This window comes from Anarhichas minor, unplaced genomic scaffold (genome assembly GCF_050575085.1).
Source record: "Anarhichas minor isolate MPS153535 unplaced genomic scaffold, ASM5057508v1 ptg000007l, whole genome shotgun sequence".
Taxonomy (NCBI): domain Eukaryota; kingdom Metazoa; phylum Chordata; class Actinopteri; order Perciformes; family Anarhichadidae; genus Anarhichas; species Anarhichas minor.
This window is the reverse complement of record NW_027466453.1, coordinates 9,410,123-9,427,756: the sequence shown is the minus strand read 5'-3', so window position 1 is coordinate 9,427,756 and position 17,634 is coordinate 9,410,123. Positions and strand designations below refer to the sequence as shown.

Here is a 17,634-nt window from a genome sequence, read left to right as displayed (position 1 = left end):
CAGAGAATGACAGGGACTTGTCTACAAGTGTAACGGCACAATAACAGTCAACATGGAACAGGAGACTATGACGTTAGGGCCTCTGATGTATAGTACGTTTTTACGTTACTGCTGTGATGTCTCTCCTCGTTCGGGACGCACATTGATCCTGCATCTCTTCTTAATGCATTCCGAAATATCGTGCCATTCATACCCGTCGCCTACATTTAGAAAATTAATGAATTGTCGTTCCCTCCCTTTATGGCTTCTGTTCCGCCGCGCGCAGAGCCGAGCCGGGCTGTCACATCCTCTCCCTGGCAACGAGAGGAGGAGGCTGCTCGGGATGAGGGAGGGTACCACGGTCCCACGTGTCCTCCCCGCAGACCCAATGCATTTCTCTTCGCTTTCCCATCACTTCGTTTCCGCATACTGCAGATTCACATATAGGCTATAGCCTGCACGTATAACCACAACCATTCACATAAACGCACCCGCGCAGCCTTACGGAGCTATGCATCCGAGATGCGCGCGCTCCTCACTATTCCCCCACTGATCGATCTATTAGCCTGCATTGATCATCTCCGTAGCGGGCCTGGGTTGTGATTCATTTTTCATAATTTTCAACAGCGGCGTTTGCCGGAGCTGAGAGAGAGAGAGAAGGGAGAGAGAAGAGGGGAGAGAGAGAGAGAGAGAGAGAGAGAACGCGCATCATCAGATGTTTAGCAGATCCACTTTCGCTCCTCGCCATCGTCTCTGCTGTGCGATTTTTCGGTCTTTTTCTTTCCCTCGGTCGGCCGGGTTTGTGACATTATGCGGCTCTCGATGTTGTAATCCGGGAGAATATGTGAAGATCATGCTGGCGGTGTGGTGCTTCATGGTCTGTGCTGCAGTGGGGGAGAGGCTTGCGGTCTCAGGTAAGAGAGAGAGAGAGAGAGAGGGGTTTGGATAAAGAGCGGGAGCACCCTTTTCGTTTCCTTTGCATCCACATTTTTTCCCCTTGCACCAGCACTTTTCTGTCCCCGGTGTAGGCTGTGATTTAATTGTAGCGGGAGCTCGGTGCCAACCAGTCCGCTGACCTGAAAGCACCGTAGATCTGCTGCATCAACACATTTGCATCGCGGTCCCCCATCGCCTATATGACACGTGCCCATAACTATTTTGTTTAATCCAATACACATCGAAAAGCACAATAATATAACGTGTCAATCACAAAGGAAACGCGTTTTACATGATGATTGCTGAGATTTGAAGCTACATGGCCTTGTGTAGCTGCCTGTATATAAATATGGGCGTCAGGCTTCTATAGAGCTTATAAACTATGACAAATTACTTCAGCAATTATTTTTCATTAAAACCTTTTGTCCACCAAATTTATTCTGCTAGATTCAGTGACTGATTAAACGTTGTTAACTGCTCAGCGTGATAAATTAGGTCAACAAACTATTAGCGTACAGAAAAACAAAGACTGATCTGAATGGTCACACATTGGGACTTATTAAAAATATAACACTTTTAAATCAACTCATACCATTTGATTTGTTTACTACACAACTACCAGGTCCAATTTGGACAGGCTCAGGTGTGTCCCTATACCTTGCCAAGCCCTCTGCACACTCACCAGCCGGTGGTGAGAGTGTCTCTGTTGTACCTGCAGGTGTGGACAGTAGCCCGGCACCGGATGGAGGCATCTGGGACTGGTTTACCCCGACAGGGCAGCCGGACAGCGGGGACACTGCCCCCAAGGTCACCTATCCTAAGCGGCTGGTGCAGCAGATTGAGTCGGAGGAAGAAATGGCTCATGACCACTTGGATACCAGCGTGAAGAACAGCACCGGGAACACCTTGGTAAGTTGTAACTAATTGTAACTCCCCCATTGCCAATTCCTCTCTCATATTCCCAATGCTGTTTATTTCACAATGAATCACTCGATTCTCTGTGATTCTTAATTTGATCGCCAAGTACACCCAGGAGTCCTTAAATAGCTTTCATGAATCTCCGGGCAAACTGAGGAATAGATCAATTTAATTAAAAAGAAAGTATCCCAGTTGGGCAATGTATGACAATATTTATTCATTGTTACCTCACATACACAGGTAGAACATTTTTTTCTGGCGTAAAATATGCGAAAAGGTTGCTTGCAGCTTAACATGCAGATCAGTTAGTGCTCAGAATGCATCCTTATGAAGATATTCACTATTGGTGGCATTGTAACAAGTCTGTGTGGAGATGTGACAGTAACACAGGCTGTTGTGTGCTGCTGATGGAAACCTGATTTTTTTCCAGTGTCTGTAACAGTGCAGCATTCATGTCTCTGTTGCTCAGGCATCCTCTGCTACACAGGGTATAGAGTAAAGAGTGTCTTGCAGCAGTCTCCGCTCCTTGTTATTTTGACCCAGTTAGTTACTGAAAAAATCCTTTCCAATGTCCACTGAGAATTAATGTCCAAGACAGATAAGTTGCTGTTTTGCAGCCATTTTTCCTGCCTAAAATCAGGCCGTATAGCATGTGGGGCAAGTTCTGAAAGTGAAACCTGCTGACCTGCTCTGTGTACTGTGCAAGCATTGTAGTGAATGCACAGTTTATCGAAGAGCTGTTTAAATGTTTGCCTGCATGTTTGTTTTGTAACGGCCCTCATCTCCACATAACAGAGCTTAGCCTGTCCTGAAATATTCAGTCATAATGTCCGACCATCCGGCCCCCCCCCCGACTTCTTCATTATTCAGCGGTGTGTTGAAGGATGTCCCGATTTAATTATGAAGCAGGCCTGTGTGAGAAGTGCTGCATGGTCCAAGTGGCTTGAGCACCCCCCCCCCCCCCCCCCCCGTATCTCTCTCTCTGTCATGCTGATATGATGTAGTTCATATACGTAACTGTTATGAGAGAGTACATTAGGCTCCTTACACACACACACACACACACACACACACAGAGAGTCACATGTTTGAAGACCAGTTAAGATGAATAGTGTTGCCCCTTGAGGAGAAACTGTCTTAACCAAGACAGATACTACACATTATTGTGTGGTAGGTGGTTCTGAAATAGATTTTTACTGGTTAATGGCCTCTATTGTTCATGTAATAGTGATGTTAAGGTTAATTTAACAGCACTTTCTGTGAGACCAATTCCCACGTAAATGTAGCAGTTTGTTGTTAAACACAAAAGAAGTCAGCCAGATCTTTTGGCATTATGTTAAAGTGAATATTGATTTGATATAAAATAATGAGTCATCTGCATTTTAGTATCCATCATAGTTGAAAAAGGCCTGTAGGATGATGGATGGATGATGTGGTGTGATCAAAAGCTCCAGAGCAGCTGCTAATACAACCTGGTCGTGAGATTGTTTTGTCAAGAATTCAATTTCAATCTCACCTTTTGAACCAATGTGGACAAAAATTTAACTTTGAGCAATTTCATTGCAACTGTGCAAACTACTTCCGCTGAGGAAGACATTGCGATACAATCGAATGATCCAGAGTGGCTGCTAAAAATGGAACTTCTGGCGAAAACAGTTTGTCAACCACCAAGAGCAGTATCACACAATGATCAAAACACGAATGCGGCCAATGTAAACCGTGGAACGACAACACAGAGACCAGAGCCCTGATGACACCATGCTGCTTCAGCCTCTCCAAGACAGTAGTAAGAAATCTGTTGTCCATACTCACGGGAGAGAATAATTCCCGGGTAGTGATGCACTGTATTGTAAAAGCCCTGTGATTCACTGCAGCCTGGTTCCTCCAGACTGAGATCAAAGCCATGCTGGCACATGGCTGCTGAAGAGACGCACTGTTTAGACTGCAATAAATCTCTCTCTCACTTCATGGCCCTGCTGTCTCCTCACCTCCTCAGCATTGGCAGCTGTCCATTGGGGCCATTGGCACAGCATGGCTGAATATAGACCATACCAGCAAAGTTTTCTCTTCTGCCTCCTCCCTCTCCATCCATCTCAATCACCAAATTCCAGCTTAGCTCGTGAACAGCCATAGCTCTCTGCAGTCATGCCTGCCTGAATTCTGGCATTCACTGTCGATCAATGGAGACTTTATCAATCATAATATTTCAGCTGCCGAGTTGCTTTTAGAGCGTACACACTATTGATTCTGTTGAATTATTCATAGAACCTTTTCACAATCACTCTTTGGCTTTTACAGAGTGACGCTATTAACCACAAATGTTTTGTTACACTTTGATTTATCAACAATGAAATATGTCTCTGTGTTGTTTATTTTCTAGGCCGTCCACTTGGCCCAGAGCTGTTTCCAAGTGGAAGCCTTTGGACACACCTTCACTCTGGACCTGGAGCTAAACCAGTTAGTATTACTGTCCCCAAATCATCAGATCTGCCTTTTTGTACACACTTCAATACAGTATCAGTAGGTGCTCTTAATTCACTGCAGCTGTTCTCATTAGCATTTGGCAGCACTTAAGCAAACACACTTGGCGCCTCTATTATGTTACATGACAAGATGGGGAATACCAATGTGGAAAACCCACAGACACACACTGCTGTATGTTTGTGAGGTTCCACTGATTTTTATCCACACCGCATGTTAATAAAATGTTGAGTTTAGGTGAGAACAACAGGTGGAAAATAACCTTGATGACACCAATACATGGAGATAATGCTGTTAGAGATGTTCATGGCATCTCTCTTCTCTTTGCAGTCACCTCCTGTCTTCAGAATATGTGGAGCGGCACTTTAACCACAATGGCAGACCCTCACAGTCTGTGGTAAGACAGTTTGCGTGGGGTGGGGATGTGAAGGGACAGGATTTTAGTGAGTGAACTTGTCTTTTGGCACAAAGAAGGCAGCATAATAATGAGATGACCAGAGCGGCAGTGCAGCGTTCAGTTCTTTGGCTGCGGAAACTGAGACTTTTACACTGGTGCTGTTGCCAGTAAATCTTAGAATACATTTAAAAGTTTTGTTTGTCAGATGCAATGCCCCTCTAGAGCTCTTTATATAACAAAGTCGCTATGTCTCATTTATATTTTAAGGTCATCTAACACAGAGCCTTTTCATTTAAGCCTCATTTTAGAAACAAAATACATTCATTTGTTTGTTTTTACCTTCTAAGGCTGATCTTTTTATGTGATGTTTACAGTTTGATCTCATCCTCCCGTTTTTCTCTATTTATAGAAAGTGCATTGTGTGATCTCTGCTTCAGAAGTAGGCTGCCATTTAACTGTCTGTTACTGTGCTCTACATACTTGGGTTCTTCCTATCGGCGGCGGCGTGCATGCATGCCTCTCAGCTGTGGCCTTTCCCAGACAGTCGAGAAGAAAGTCAGCGGATGCCTGTGATGTAAAGCCACAAGCTCAAAGAATAGAGACGGAGAACAGGAAAATGGATGAAAGCCTTGACATCTAATGTGATGTGTTCTTGTCAGGGCAAACCGGAGGAATGTCATTGCATTTTGCAAGCCAGGAGGGATGGCTAATGCTTCTTTTTTTCTGTCTAAATGTGCCACTCGCTACTTAGCCCCCCCCCCCCCAGCAGTCACCCACCCACCAAACCAAGCACTCCGTGTCCCCACCCACAATCATCCCAAACTCTCCCTCAGTCCTCCTGACCAATCACAAGCCTGTTTCTATAGCAACCGGTTTGCTCAGCAGTGTCATTAACTTCTTGGCAGCGCAGAGAATGAAAGAAGAGCGAGAGGGAGGAAAGAACGAGGAGGAGGAGGGAAAATGAGGAGTAAAATGTCAGTTGATACAAAGGCGAGACGAGCTTTGGAGTAGGGAGGAGTTATTTTGGGGGGTGTATGTGTGATTATCGACAATCTGGGTTTGTTCCCAGAGCGGCGGGAGGGAGAGGTGGCTTGCAGGGTCGGGGATGGAGACCTGTAGTCAGACCAGATTGTCACTCAGCTGGACGGAGGCCTCACGTAATGCCTCTGATGCTGCTCCTGGACATTGCAGGTGTGATGCGTTCAGGGCAGCACGTCACCAGACTCATCTCTGTCGTCAGAATGTGGGGTTTTTTTTCTCCATTTTAAGCACCAAGGTGTTGTGGCAAGGTTGAGACACCCTGCTGAACTCAATTTGATCCAGGTGAGACAGTGTCTCTCACTTTTCTCACCGTTCCTGGTGGTTCATCTTCGCAGCTGTGACCTTCTCGTGAAGCAGAGCGCCCTCTTTTGAGGGAGTGTTAGCTGGACACAAGAGCTAGGGCTCTGTCGTGGTGGTCAAAACTGTTACGAGGACAGGAAAGAGCAGATGATGCAGATGCAGCCTTCCTACTGCACAGTCATTTCATGTTACATTCTCAGATCTGTGTGGGCAACAAGGGTTTTAATTTATTGAAGAGATGCTTGTCATGGATTTACCTTCACCTCCATTGTCAGTGAAGCAGAATAGAGTGGAGTAGAGCGCAGGACACAAGTAGGTCACAAACTGTGCCATAAATGCGATCGTGGGGAAAGAGGGAGAGGGGAGTCGCATATGCAGAGGTTGTGAGAGGTTTCCCCTGAGAGCGGACCTATTCTGATATGAAGGATAAAAAGACAGCATGCAAAGCCTGAAATGTGTGAGATTGTTTCATGAAACAGGGGTGCATTGTGTCCACAGGGAGGGGAGCACTGCTACTACCAGGGACGGTTAAGAGGTTTACCAGAGTCCTGGGCAGCTCTCTCCACCTGCCACGGCCTGTGGTGAGCCTGACAGTAAACCTTTACTTATAAATGCACATTTGTTGTCCTGCTATATTTTTCTGCTCACATAATTACGTTGTTTTGATTTTTAAGTTTTCTGTCTCTTTCTGCTCTGCATCTCAGTGTCTTTCTCTTGTTGTTGGTCCATAGCGGCATGTTCTCTGACGGCTTCTTCTCTTACGGGATTGAGCCTGTTCACAATGGCAGCAAACAGGTAAACAGTCAGAGGATAGTAGTTGATAGTAGACAATTCCCAAATTATTGTGAGTCTGAATGCTGATTTCCTTATTTGTCTAATGACATCTGGGTGTATTCTGTTTATAGGATGGTGGCGCTCACTTAATCCGCAGGATGCCTGATATCAGACTTTCCCCCCACTGCCCAGGTACACGATTGCATTTAAAGCATAAACTACTGGCACTCATATCACATCGGAATAGTACAACCTTTAAGTCTTTTCTTATCTTTATGATATTTCAATATATTCATATAATTGCCTTTCCTTCAATTAGATAAATTAGATACAACCCACTGTCCACTGTTGCAATAATGTCAAAATAGATTTGACTATAAATTCCGTATTTACTGCTTATGTTACTGTCCAATAAACCTCCAACACAATTATTGTAGTATGTTCAAAAACCAATTTTTTTTTTTGTCGTCACAGCATTTTTTATTAATTCAGACGGGGTGATGATTACAGTTACAGCTGTTTGTAAAGGGAACTGTAACGTTTTCACTGAAATTGAGATAGGAATGTTTACAGTGCACCTTTTATATCACAAGGAAATGGTAACACTGCTCTCAGTGCCCGCAGCTCTGCTTCTCTGTGTGTCCAGACTGTACAGAGGACGATGAGTGGGATAGCAGAGGAGGCGATGGTGATGACGACAGACCGGACCAAATGAGGGAGCAGCAGCAGCAGCAGGAGTCTGGGGGGCTGAGGCGATCCAAGAGATATGTTCGCAAACCCTCTGTCCAGACTGAGACCAAATATATTGAGTTGATGGTGGTCAACGACAATGAAATGGTGAGTTAAAAGTACTCTTCACTGATATTTATGTGGACGCCCGATCTTCGCTGATGGCCTTTGTTGTACAGAGAAATTGAGTTTTTCGGGTCATAGAAGCTGTCCAGCGGTGCCTTGATCTAACAGCCGGGTTTGGGATGTGTGTATTTAATCTGGTTGTTATCATTTTTGCTTTTCTAACAAATGTCAACGCAAGAAAAAAGGTATGCCGTATGTCAGGATCCTTTATAGGTATCTCAATACAAACGTGTGTGTATTTATGTGTGAGAGAGTGAATGTGATCCATCTCTTACACCGTCTGTGTATCTCTGTGTCTCCACAGTTTGTGCTGCGTCGCTCCAACAGCCAAACCAAGAACTTTGCCAAAGCAGTGGTCAACATGGCAGACGCGGTAAGAGCTTTGTTTGAAGGATTGTAATCCTCCTATTCCTTAACTCTGCATACACAGACTGCCACCTGTCAAGAAGTAGTGTGTGTGCTTATTTCTACATTTGAAAATGATTTATCCCAGACTGCACACAGCGTTCACAGCACAACGTGTGTCATGCCAACAAAGTGGTCGACTGATGGTCGTTTTTCGGTCCCCAGATCTACAAGGAACAGTTGAACACGAGGATCGTGCTGGTTGCTCTGGAGACCTGGACCTCTAAAAATATGATGCCAGTAGTAGAAGACCCATTGATAACGCTGCAGAACTTCATGAAGTACAGGAAGGACAACATCAAAGATCAGAGCGACGTTGTCCATCTTTTCTCGTGAGAGGAATCTAATATCTTGATAATTGAGGATAATATTTGATGCTCGGTTGCTTGTTTTTTAAAATTACGGTATCTTTCCTTTGCACCTCAGAGGGCGTACATTTCACAGCAGCCGCAGTGGGACGGCCTACACAGGAGGAGTGTGCTCTCTCACGAGGGGAGGAGGCATCAACGAGGTGAGGAAAATCTAAAAAGCTTGTCTCTATAATGAAGCGCCTCAACTTAAAACTTAAATTTGAGAATAGAAGTAAAATTGTTGTTTAAAAATCTGGAGCAACATGGACAGTTCTAATTTAGGTTGTGAAAGGACTAAACCAAGATAAGAAAAACATTTTTTAAACATTTAAAATTAGTTAAATAATATTAAGGTTTCAAGTAGTGTTGCAACAGAATTATTAGATAAACGACGAATTATAGAAATAGTTTGACATTTTGGGGAAAATGCTTTTTTAATTTCTTTTTTTTTCATCTGTATCTCTCTCGTGATTGTATAATAAATAACTAGCTTGAGCCAGCAGACACTTAGTTCAGCATAAAGACTGGAAACAGTAACAGTTAGCCTGGCTCCCTCCAAAGGTAAACAAAACCTGCCTACCAACACCTTACTGGTCCGAGCCTAGAAATAGTCCAGCACATTATCTCCCCGGTAAAACATTGATTTGTCCCCATCTCACAATAAAAACCCTCCTCTGTCAATTCTATGTGAATTTGTTGCAGTATGGGAATGTAGGAGCAATGGCCATCACTTTGTGCCAGAGTCTGGGCCAGAATATCGGCATGAGGTGGAACAACGTCCGCAACTCTGCAGGTAACAGATGACAGGAAAGCCAGATAATGCAGGAGGGAAGATTAGAACCTGCAAACCTGGGGTTGAACTGAATAAATGATCAAAGCAAGAGAGCGAGATCAGTGTGGGAAGGATTGAGGCAGGGAGGGGCGGTGTTGAGAGGGGGTGTTAGAGAGAGAGCGTTGGGTTTTGGTATCCCTGTCCAGTTCTCTTCTGTAATTAGACTTCTCCATTAGGTGATTAGTCACCTGAGTCCAAGAAGGAGGGGTTGGTGGTTGGAGCATTGCCGCCACTGAACAATGGGCTCTGTGATTAATGTTGAGGAGCCATCAGGTCCATTATTCAATGCCAGGACAAGAGCTCAGTGCACACACTATAGGTCTTCCTTACCTCTGTCACTAGGTATCAGTTCTAGGCAAAACGATTTATGGTCAACAAAGAAGAATAGTCTTCTTTGTTGACCATAAATCTTTTTTTTTTGTTGGTTGTAGGTTGTAAATGATGATAATCACATTGTTTTCTTTCACGATATTTATTTAAGTTAAGTTTTAAGTGCTCTTCTTCCTCCTGGTCTTCTTCACAGGAGACTGCAGGTGTCCAGACGCCTGGCTAGGCTGCATCATGGAAGACACGGGGTAAAGACAAACAAAAAACACAACGCACCTGTAAAATGAATCTTTTCTCTGTTTGTTGACACGTTTTGTTGCACTCCCTCTGCTATTTTCTTCTGTTCATTTCTGTCAGTTACACAATTTAACAGCTGTAACAGAGGGACGCTTTGCCTTTTACTCAGTCTTCAATGAGCCAAGCTTGTGATAATCACAGCGTGTATCTGATGGGTTAAAAAGAAATGTTGAAACATCAGACATAAATGTGCCAATTACCTTGTAAGAATTACAAACTTTATTTAAACTAGTTACTCTACACCACACGTGTCAAACTCAAGGCCCGCGGGCCGAATCCGGCCCGCCACGTCATTTTATGTGGCCCGCGAATCCACCAGCAAAAAAAAAAAAAAGAATTATTTTTTATTTTGGAAAAAAAATAGTTAGACTTGAAAATAAAAGTATCCCCATGGTCGAAATTATGAGATAGAAAGTTGAAATTATGAGATAGCATGTTGTCTGTGTACCGACATTAAAACTATCACAACAGGTGGACAGGAGAGGGAACAGCCCGTAAAGAGGTTTTCCAACAAGTGACTGAGTTGAAAAAGATCGACAAATAATCCCAAAATGTCCACGAAGAGAAAAATTGATGCAGAAGGAAGAAAATGTAATGAAAGATGAGAAAGCGAACGTCTGTGCTTCAGGGAGAAAAACGGGTCTGTCTTCTGTGTTATGATGCGTGTCGGTGATGAAGGATACTATTCACGTTGGCATTTTGACACCAAACACGGAGCTAAATTTAGCCTCCAAGAAAAACATAAAATTGTCCAAGAATTAAAAGGCAGAGTGCAATCACAGCAGAATATATTTACAGAAGCTACAGCCCAGTGCTGCTAAAGGTATGTGAGCAGGTGAGCTCCGACCAGATACAGACTTTTACAAATGTCAGTTTGTGAAGAAACACCATCGCAGACCGAGTTCAGGAACTAGCAGCAATCTAACAACACAGCTAGCTAAGAGACGAGCAGGTACTCGTCTTCTTCATTAGCTGTTGATGAAAGCACAGACAACACGGACACAGCGCATCTATCAGTGTTTATAAGACCTGATCTCAGTGAGGAGCTCTTGGATGTAGCTGCCATGCACGGGACGACGGCGGGGACATTAGTGATGCAGAGAGGTGACAAAAATAGCTTTGAACAAAGTTAACGTAATAACTTGTGTTTGATGATATTTGTATTTGTTATTTTCTTTAAAAGTTTGATCTTTGATAGAGTAATGTGGGTTTCTTAACCCTAAATTAAAATTATTTATTATTTATTTATAATAACAGAAATGTGCTTAAATATCATTTTACATTTATATAACTGCATGTACAATATTTTTACACTTGAATAAACAATAATCAAATGCAGAGAGTTAGTTAACAATATGTTAGGAGTAGTTACATTTATACAGTCTTAGAGTTACAACCGGCCCTTTGAGGGAAACCATGATGCTGATGTGGCCCGGAGTGAAAATGAGTTTGACACCCCTGCTCTACACTATGCACGATTTGGATTTGGCTCTCCTTACCAAATAGAACAATACCAATTAAAATTACTCATTTGACTAATATCCTACTACAGATGGTAACATTTCTGTCTTGATTGCAGAGTGATGGCACAGACACCCACAGTGGATCTGGCATTCCTTACTGGCAGAAAAGCATTGTGCTGTGTGTTTGTGTTTGTGAATACAGATACTATCTGCCCAGAAAGTTTTCTCGCTGCAGTGTTGATGAGTACATCCAGTTCTTGCTCCAAGGGGGCGGGAGCTGCCTCTTCAACAAGCCAAACAAGGTGAGGGCCATGTGGGGGATGTAGGATGTGATTAACATACATACTGTCTGTGCACGGTATATGTATATGTGCTCATATATATGTCCATCTCTGTCTCGCTCAGCTGTTGGACCCTCCAGAGTGTGGGAATGGCTTTGTGGAGCCAGGGGAAGAGTGTGATTGTGGATCCCAAGTGGTGAGTACCCCAGTTGGGACGTCATGCATGAAAGCAGGTACTGAAGCTGTTTTCTGGAGCGGAGCTGAAGGTTTGTTTTTATGTCTATGGCTGCAGGAGTGCGCCCGTAGTGGAGGAGCCTGCTGTAAAAAGTGCACACTTACCCACGATGCCATGTGCAGTAACGGACTCTGCTGCAGTAGCTGCAAGGTGAGTCCACCTAAGAAATAACTTGATATGGTAATAGCTTTTTCTGTATGTGTTTTGCTCATCGGGATAGCAGGAATAATAAATTAGTTCTAGGTATAAGGCGTGGCTTAAGATTCAACCCCTACAACCTTCATATTAGTGTCCAGGGATTCCTGTTGTGTGCCCCATGTATACAGTACTTTTCCCCAAAATGCACAAAAAAAAAAAAGAAAAGCATCTACTAAGTGTTACTTATCTCTACATCTTGTATGATAACTTACTGTATATGACTTCTCCAGCATTTACCTGCCTTTTTTATGCTGTGACCTAGTATGAGCGGAGAGGCGTGGTATGTCGAGAGACTGTGAACGACTGTGATATCCCAGAGAGCTGCACCGGAGACTCCAGCCAGGTAGAGTTGACTGCAATGTAACACTGGGGAAAAAAACAGCAAACTCAAGCAGGGTATCCGGAACATTAAGTACTCTAATTATTTTGCAGTGTCCTCATAACGTGCACAGGCTAGATGGCTACATGTGTGATACTAATCAGGTAAGGGCTCGTTTGTGGCATGTTTTCTGGTCTGCAGGTTCAGGCTTACAGATACTTAATTAGTGTTGCCTCATTTCTTCAGGGTCGCTGTTACGGTGGACGATGCAGGACTCGTGATGGACAGTGTAGGGGACTCTGGGGTTATAGTAAGTATAGAAGACATGCAGCTTGCACCTGGAAAGTGCGTGGTGTATATATGGCTTTGTAGTCTCATTCTGCCTACAACAGTCTGATTAGTATGTTTGTTTGCCCTCCCAGATGCAGCAGACAGGTTTTGTTATGAGAAGCTGAACGCTGAGGGGACAGAGAAAGGCAACTGTGGTCCGGGTCCTGAAGGCCAAGGATGGCTGCAGTGCAACAAGCAGTGAGTCACACCTTCCTTATACCTCTTGCTGATATATATAGAAGAACAGTGTCTTCACTACATTCTGCTTTTTTTGCACATATTGCACTGCTCAAGTTAGAATCTTTACTTAATTAAAAAGATAAGGCTAGCTTTATTTTACGATTTCAACAAATGTCACGAAAAGACAAAAAACACCAATATTTTTTTCTATTATTGTGTGCTGTATGTCTTTTTAGTCAAGAAGTGGAATATTGTGAACACAGCCAGAGTTTGTTCTCTGCCATTCACTGTTTTTCCTGATAGGGATGTCTTATGTGGCTTCCTGTTCTGTGCCAATGTGACCATGAAACCAAAGTTTGGAGACCTGCAGGGTGAGGTGACCAGCTTCACCCTCTACCACCAGAACAAATACCTGGACTGCAGGTAAGTGGGTCACGTCTATCTGATCTGCCACAAATAACAGAGTTTACAATTAGAATACCATGTCCTTAGGTGTCTAATTGTACGCCTCCTTTCCCACCTGTGTGACATGTTTTGGATGCTTCAATCAGAGGCGGCCATGCTCTGCTGGAGGACGGTTCAGACCTGGGCTATGTGGAGGAGGGCACTCCTTGTGGGCCCAACATGATGTGTTTGGAGCGACGCTGCCTCCCTGTGGCGGCGTTCAATCTCAGCACCTGTTCCGGATCTAACTACGGGCGCATTTGTTCTGACCACGGGGTAAAGATTTCCTGAGCTCACAACTTCACGTTTTACAGACGTATAAGTCACGTGCACTCAGTAGCCAATAATCTAAACTAATGCAAACTTTGCTGTAATATCTGTCTTTATGAAGCTCGTAATGTTCTTGGTGACAAAATTAAATGATGCTTTTATTACTGAGGTCATAGTTAAAGGTGGTGTTTCTAATATTTTTTTCTATAATGCAAATATGAACACGTTTATGACAGTGTCAACAAAAAGGGAATAGATATAGATGATAAACAACCATTGTTTTGTTTGAAAGATTTCCTCTGTAAAATCATCATATTCAGATCCAAAATCATCAAAGTTGCAAAAGTTGCTTCAGCCGCATCTAAATGACTATATGTTAAAATACTGTCCCTGAAAGGTTGTTGAAACAATGGCTATATGTCACTAACATTACAATTCAGCCCAGCTTTAACAAGGATTAATTCATTGATGTCTTTTGACGTGTATATCACCAGCTCCATGCTGACTGGCTACATAGTGGTTTTAACATCTTGCTTGTTTTTCTCTTTCTGTTAACAGCTATTGCACTTAATTTTCACCTCTCTCTCTCTCGTAGACGTGCAGTAACGAGGTGAAGTGTATCTGTGACAGGGACTACACGGGGAAGGACTGCAGTGTCTATGATCCCATCCCTGAGCCAACAGTCCCGACTGGCCCAGAGAAGAAAGGTCCACAGCGCCTTTCAACCTGCTCATGTCTCTCTTTCTGTCTGCCTCTCATATTCCCCTCATACTCTCTGCCCATCACCACTGTCTCCATGTACTGACGTGGAGCACAGCATCTTGCCCTCAAACACAAAGAGTAGTTCACCTGGTTTTTGTGAGATATTAAGTACACACAGTGTTTAACTTCCTGCTGAGTCTTGGTTTCAATATTGGAAGAGTGTGGGTGTGTGTTGAGACACGTTTACTCATTAGAGCATGTGTGCAGTATGTTAGTGTATGTGTATGTGTACCTTACACAGTACTGTATATATTGCAGTCACTGCCATCTTCAAGTGTCTTCCTTACTTTCTTGCAGTCTGCCAATGACACAGAGCAATTGAGCTGCTGCACTCATAGGGCCAAAAAAAGCCACCCTGAGCAAGAGGGTGTCCAGCTGAAAGAGCAGGAGAGTGGGAATGAGAACAAAGTAATACAACTCTCTCTCCTTTGTTTTGTTTTTTGTGTTACTGTTGTCTCCCTGACCTTCCTCGCTCACCCGCCCGTTGTCCCACCTCCACCCCACGTGCTGGTAACGTCCTCCTTCGCTTCATCTCTATTTCTCTGTCTGCAGGTATCTTACCATCTGCCCTCTTCTCTCTCTTGTTGTTGTTGTTGATGTACAGTGTCGATGCTGTCCTCTGATGTGTGTTTTATAGTGGTGTTGTTTTGTTTCTGCCCCTCCTCCTCCGCACCCTTCCTCCCTCCTCCTTCCTCTGCGCAGGTCCCAGTGGCACCAATATCATAATAGGGTCCATCGCAGGTGCTATTCTCCTGGCAGCTATAGTCCTAGGGGGAACAGGATGGGGATTTAAGTAAGAGTTCTGGCATGCCTTTGTGTACCTGTCTGCTTCTACCTAAACTTAAGGAACCCCCCGCTCCTCCCACTCTCACCTCTCTGAAATACTAGTTTGCAACTCGTCGTCCAACCGGGGGAAGGGGAAATGGGAAGTCAAGTCTGATCTTGTCAAATGCTTGAACTGCTTTTGGCGTCAAAATCTGTATGAAACATCACGCCGGTTGTTTTCTTCGATTGAATCATTAGTCAAACCTGAGCTCCATCCTGCACCTTTCCGACCCTTTTTATTGTAACGACGGGACTGAGCTGTTGATCTGCCAGGAACCGCTGCAGCACTTTTCTCAAGTCCACTTGAGTTAGTAGCCATTTGTGGAAAAGTGTAATGCTTTTTTAAAGTTTTACCCGTGGTGCTCTTCTAGCCTGCATTATCGTGTTACAGGCAGCGTCCTGACCCCAAATGCCCTCGCTGCTGTGCTTCTTCTGTACTGTTCCACCTGTGCATGCTGGCTATTGTTCACTCCTTATGCTCTGGCCTAAAAGGACTGCGCCTACTTTACCCACAGTTGGATTCATAAGATTATTGTGGCTGATGAAAAGTTGTGAATTGAAAAGCAAAAATTGAGTTCCTTATAGCGTGTAGCATATTAGCATGTAGTCAGTCCTTTTAGGGCCCGAGGTAAGAGTCTGTGCACGAGCTGTAAGAAGTTTTCTCTCCCTGTCCGAATTCAGGCTTAGAGGGTGGGTGTAGACGTTTCTGGTGTAGAGCCTTGTCAGACTCTATGGGGCTCAGTGCTATGACTACTGTAGACCTGCTGCATGTGGTTGAGAACAATTATGGAGATAATTGATGGATGAATAATGGCTTGAATGAGTCATTAGGTGATTTTTTTTCCCTAAAATCTGTTCTGTGGTTAAATTTTAACCGAGTAAAAATATAAGTTCTTATGTCCACATTTCCCATTAAAACCTGTTTACGCCACGTTTTAACGATTCTAACTGTTAGTGAATGATGTTGTTCTTTATCATTTGTTATTGCGTATTCGTTCTTTAAATTTCATGCAAGATGATGAGCTTCATAACGTGCTTCTTAAAATACTTTAGCTTGTCAGTCATTATTTGTCATATTTCCTCATGTCATTAATATTTTGTTGTGGTCTTTTCTCTTCACGTGTGCTCAATGGGATGCAGGAACATTCGGAGAGGAAGGTATAATCTTGCAGGGCCGTGACCATGTGATATTCTGTCACTGGAGCAGCATCCAAAAACATCCCATCCCATTCCAAATCCCCTCAGCATGGCTTTGCAACATGGCTTCCTAATTCTTCATCCTCCATCTAAAGTGCATCCCTTGACTCATCATTCCCACAGCGCACCATGCTCAAAGTGCATCTCACTGCTCCCTTTGCTCAAATTCTTCATCTCATCTTAGTTTCTGCTTAGAAAAAAACCATCAGCTCTCCATCCATCTACTGTCCCCAGTCTTATAATATTCCCTTCAAGCAGAATAGCTTCTTCCATTTCTCAAGCATCTTCATATTCTGTTGCCTATGCCACAGTCAGTATTTTTTCTTTCTTTCTGTTAACTTTGCGCTTTTTCACTTCTCTTTCAGATCTGGTGGTGGATAAGATGTCTGTCTGTCTTTCTGTCTCTCTGTCCTGTCTACTCCTGTATTCCTCCACCGTTTACACATCAGAGAAGAGGGGAACAAAAAAACAAAATAAGTCTTCCACTCCTGTCCCAAAATTTCTCCAAACCTCTTCCGATTATCGTTTCCTCCACGTCCCCGTCTGCTCCTATCGTCTGTCCTCCTGCCTGGCTCAGTCCTCCTCTGGGCTCGTGGAGCTCCTCTCACCATACCGGCCGTATCACACTCGTGTGGCTGCTTCCGGCAGGCAGCTGAGGACTGTGTCCAGGACACGCCCATAGCGAGCATCTGGCTCAACCTGTGGGAGACACCAGGGTCTTCCTCCAGTCCGGTGGCTCTGAGAATGTGATTCGGTGTCTGTGTACCTCCTTTACTGTCATCTTGAACTGTCTGATGAAGAACATATCAACCGTGGACCAATTTAATACGAGACATGTCTTTCCAATGCCTGCCTTCCTGCCTGCATACAAACTAAGCCGGCCACCAACTTAGTCCACGGGTAAATGTTGCACTAGCACACAGCCTGGCCATTTAACAGACTGAAATAACGTAACAGGAGTGGAATAGTTTCTTTTTTTCTTAAAGGAGAAGGACCAAGGCCAGGCTTTGGAAAAGTGGACAATTATCTGTTTTAATCTACAAAGTTTGGCAACATGGACAACTAAAAAGAAACCGTACATTGGACTGTTGTTAGCATGTTTTCCAAAGAGTCTGAGGAAGGACTAGCGATCATATAAACGATGGCTCAAAAACCAGTCAGCCATTAGCCAGAGCCCTGCCTGATAACTGAGTTTATGTTCAATGTTATTTGTCCTTTTAACATGAGGCATCCTACTT

At 43.8% G+C, this 17,634-nt stretch overlaps 1 protein-coding gene across 1 annotated transcript; it reads left to right on the top strand.

Annotated features, from left to right (window-relative positions):
- The first annotated feature begins 832 nt into the window (after positions 1-832).
- LOC142944228 (disintegrin and metalloproteinase domain-containing protein 11-like) lies at positions 833-16,990 on the top strand. The gene is given in 25 exon segments (XM_076085610.1): positions 833-893; positions 1,634-1,824; positions 4,214-4,290; positions 4,645-4,711; positions 6,551-6,633; positions 6,784-6,847; positions 6,958-7,018; positions 7,473-7,663; positions 7,986-8,054; positions 8,252-8,418; positions 8,513-8,597; positions 9,139-9,229; positions 9,792-9,843; positions 11,558-11,657; positions 11,761-11,832; positions 11,929-12,021; positions 12,332-12,412; positions 12,502-12,552; positions 12,635-12,698; positions 12,811-12,916; positions 13,202-13,321; positions 13,450-13,618; positions 14,208-14,319; positions 16,762-16,799; positions 16,802-16,990. Coding segments are annotated over 25 exon segments (2,337 nt in total). The 3' UTR covers positions 16,874-16,990.
- Positions 16,991-17,634: the final 644 nt, after the last annotated feature.